Consider the following 2,500-nt stretch of genomic DNA (forward strand, 5'->3'; position numbering starts at 1 on the left):
CCGCTGGCCAGTCCACCCCCGGCGGGAGACCCACCTGAGCTCACACACACCATGCCCAGGGGCAAACACACAGCCGCGGGGCAGAATGCTGCAGAGGATGCTTGCTTGGTCCCCTGCATATCCTTGGAATGTATCGCTCATCTATAGTGGAAAATGCTTTTATTAAAAAGTAGCATTCAGCATTCTATATGACCTGTTTTGTATTAGCAAAAACCAGCAAGACTTTTTTTTTGTTATTGTTTTGATACCATAAAACACTGTATGATGCACAAAAGCATAGAAAATATTATAACTCACAGATATATGCAAGGAGACGTAAGGGCTCGATGATCATGTCCTGGACATCAGTAATGTCCAACTGGAAATGTGGTCAATTATTAAAACTGAAATAATAATTGATTGAAAGGATTAGACTACAGTGTGCACACTAATATTTCAACAAATCATCCCACTGCAAATGAGCAGCCGTCAATTTCACCAGCATCAACACCCAGTGGAAAGGCCGAGTGATTATGTCTGTATGTGCAGATGAATCCACAGTTTATGATCTCTCATGCATTTTCTGTTGTTAATCCAGTGCTTCTACTGTAGGCTATATTACAGGAACCATTATTATCCTATAATAAGTCGACCCAGGTGGGACTTGAACCCACAATCCCCAGCTCCGGAGGCTGATGCCTTATCCATTAGGCCACTGGGCCCTGCTGTTGAAGGGGTGTAGCCTATCCATTGTTTTAGCAGGTTCTCTGTAGCCCCCTACTGCTAAATTGAGAGAGTAGCCTATAGCCTATGACTGGATGACTGCATCTTGAAGAATTAATAGAAGAAACTCCGGAAACTAATATATTTATTTATCTTTTTAAGCAGCAAAGTTTTCCTACATATTTATTTAAAACAATTATTCATCTTTTATGTAGGCTACTGTCAATGGTTATTTTCAACTGTTGCACTGCCTCGATGAGGCCAGTAGATGGTGCTCCCCATCACTGTTAAGGCAAATTACTTCAGCAAAGTAGACAACGAATGTAGCCTAAATTCCAAAATATTTAAATGCATGAGGGAGATTTAAACTGTCATTATAAGCCGTTGCACTTTTCTCGAATGCTACAGTCTCGACCTACATTTCAGTGAGGCCTACTGGAGAAGAGGGTTCTGCTGCCAGCATTGCCTGAACAGTGGACAAGAAACTGCACAAGACAAAACACAGGGGCGTGGTGGTGACGCTGCATCAACTTCACTACTGTTACATTCCATACGAATGTTTCAATAAATAAATGATTTATCCTACACTGCACGCAAGCAAGCAAGATAAACCAAAGAGGCTTGGCCCATAAGAAGAACAGCCAATCAAAATGTAAGAGAAGCGTGGATCCGTCACAACCAAGACACGCCCTTAACTACTCGTGAGCTCCGAGCTCCACATCGGCAACGTAAAGGAATAGCTTACTGTCGTAAAACCTGACTGAAAAAAAAATCAACAAACCCCTCCTGCCTCTGCTGTTGCGTTGCGTTGCTGCTGCTGCTGCTGGTGAAGTTTCCTTGTGAAATTGCACTCTCATTCGATGTTGACGGCATTAACGAGTAAATACCTGGATGTCAGGTTGGACAGCGGTTGTTGAATTTCGGATGAACGAGATCTACTGGTGAGTGATTCACAACTGACTTTTGATTACTTCAAAATGTGTTGTAGTGAACGACATTTCGAGACGTTTCTTGCTTTTTGTTGATGAATGTGCACTTTCCTCGTATAACAGAAAAAAATGTGATCTTGACTTCTGTGACTATGAGGAGGGGCAGCCTTTTGAGATTCTCAATGTGACAATATTTTCACTGTTCCGATCAAGTCACAAAAATAAGCAGGCTATCTCATATGCCTGAACTAGCGAGCATAACTTCGAAGTACTTTTGATAACTTGCAGTGAACGGCCAATTAAAGCCGTCAAGTCGCCTCAAAGTTTGAAGCACGGGTTTCTATCAGACTTTCCCAAATAGAGTAACGTTAACATAGGTTTAAGAATAGCTCAGTTTTGTAAAGGTAACGTTAACTTGATAATCCTGTTGGCTACAGTTGACTGGACAAAGCTATAGTAGGCTAGTAACCGATGATGGATTTCAAGTATTGATAATTATTTAAAGCCTACAGCTTTGCATGTGAGATGTTCAGTGTTTGGCATTTGGGAACTTTTGTTATGGAGTTGAACTGGTGCTGTGGTCGTTTGTTAAGGGAGTTGGTGAGCTGCCTCGTCGGTGATGTCATTCTTTCACGGTTATTCTGGAGGATTGTGTTTCTGCTCACTGAATAAGGCCTACAGTACTGTCCTCTGGATTTTGGGGACTTTATTTTAGGAGGGAGGGACGGGTGTGAGCTTTTAGTTCAGACCACAATTGTCGTCATTCATTCACTCGCTGTTGTGCATCTTTGTTGACTCATCTAAACAAATTAGTCTAATGGCAGGCTGTTATATTGCTTGTCATTGTCGTTTTCTACAGGTTGAACACC

The 2,500-nt window shown here is 42.0% G+C and overlaps 2 protein-coding genes and 1 non-coding gene across 3 annotated transcripts in view; 2 read left to right on the forward strand and 1 right to left on the reverse strand.

The window, feature by feature from the left end:
* Positions 1-192, forward strand: part of LOC121698490 (cyclic nucleotide-binding domain-containing protein 2-like) — an 8,053-nt gene extending 7,861 nt beyond the window's left edge. Inside the window, exon 12 of the mRNA XM_042080641.1 lies at positions 1-192. This exon is cut by the window's left edge and continues 149 nt beyond it. Within this exon, the coding sequence (XP_041936575.1) occupies positions 1-38 (38 nt within the window). The 3' untranslated portion in view covers positions 39-192.
* A 436-nt stretch (positions 193-628) lies between these two features.
* trnar-ccg lies at positions 629-701 on the reverse strand. Its single transcript has one exon. It is a non-coding gene; the product is annotated as a tRNA-Arg (tRNA).
* A 756-nt stretch (positions 702-1,457) lies between these two features.
* Positions 1,458-2,500, forward strand: part of nbeal1 (neurobeachin-like 1) — a 64,462-nt gene continuing 63,419 nt past the window's right edge. Inside the window, 2 exon segments of the mRNA XM_042081718.1 lie at positions 1,458-1,643; positions 2,491-2,500. The exon segment at positions 2,491-2,500 is cut by the window's right edge and continues 518 nt beyond it. The gene's annotated coding sequence lies outside the window, so the exon portion shown is untranslated.

The sequence above is a fragment of the Alosa sapidissima genome, chromosome 23 (genome assembly GCF_018492685.1).
Source record: "Alosa sapidissima isolate fAloSap1 chromosome 23, fAloSap1.pri, whole genome shotgun sequence".
NCBI classification, from domain to species: Eukaryota; Metazoa; Chordata; class Actinopteri; order Clupeiformes; family Clupeidae; genus Alosa; species Alosa sapidissima.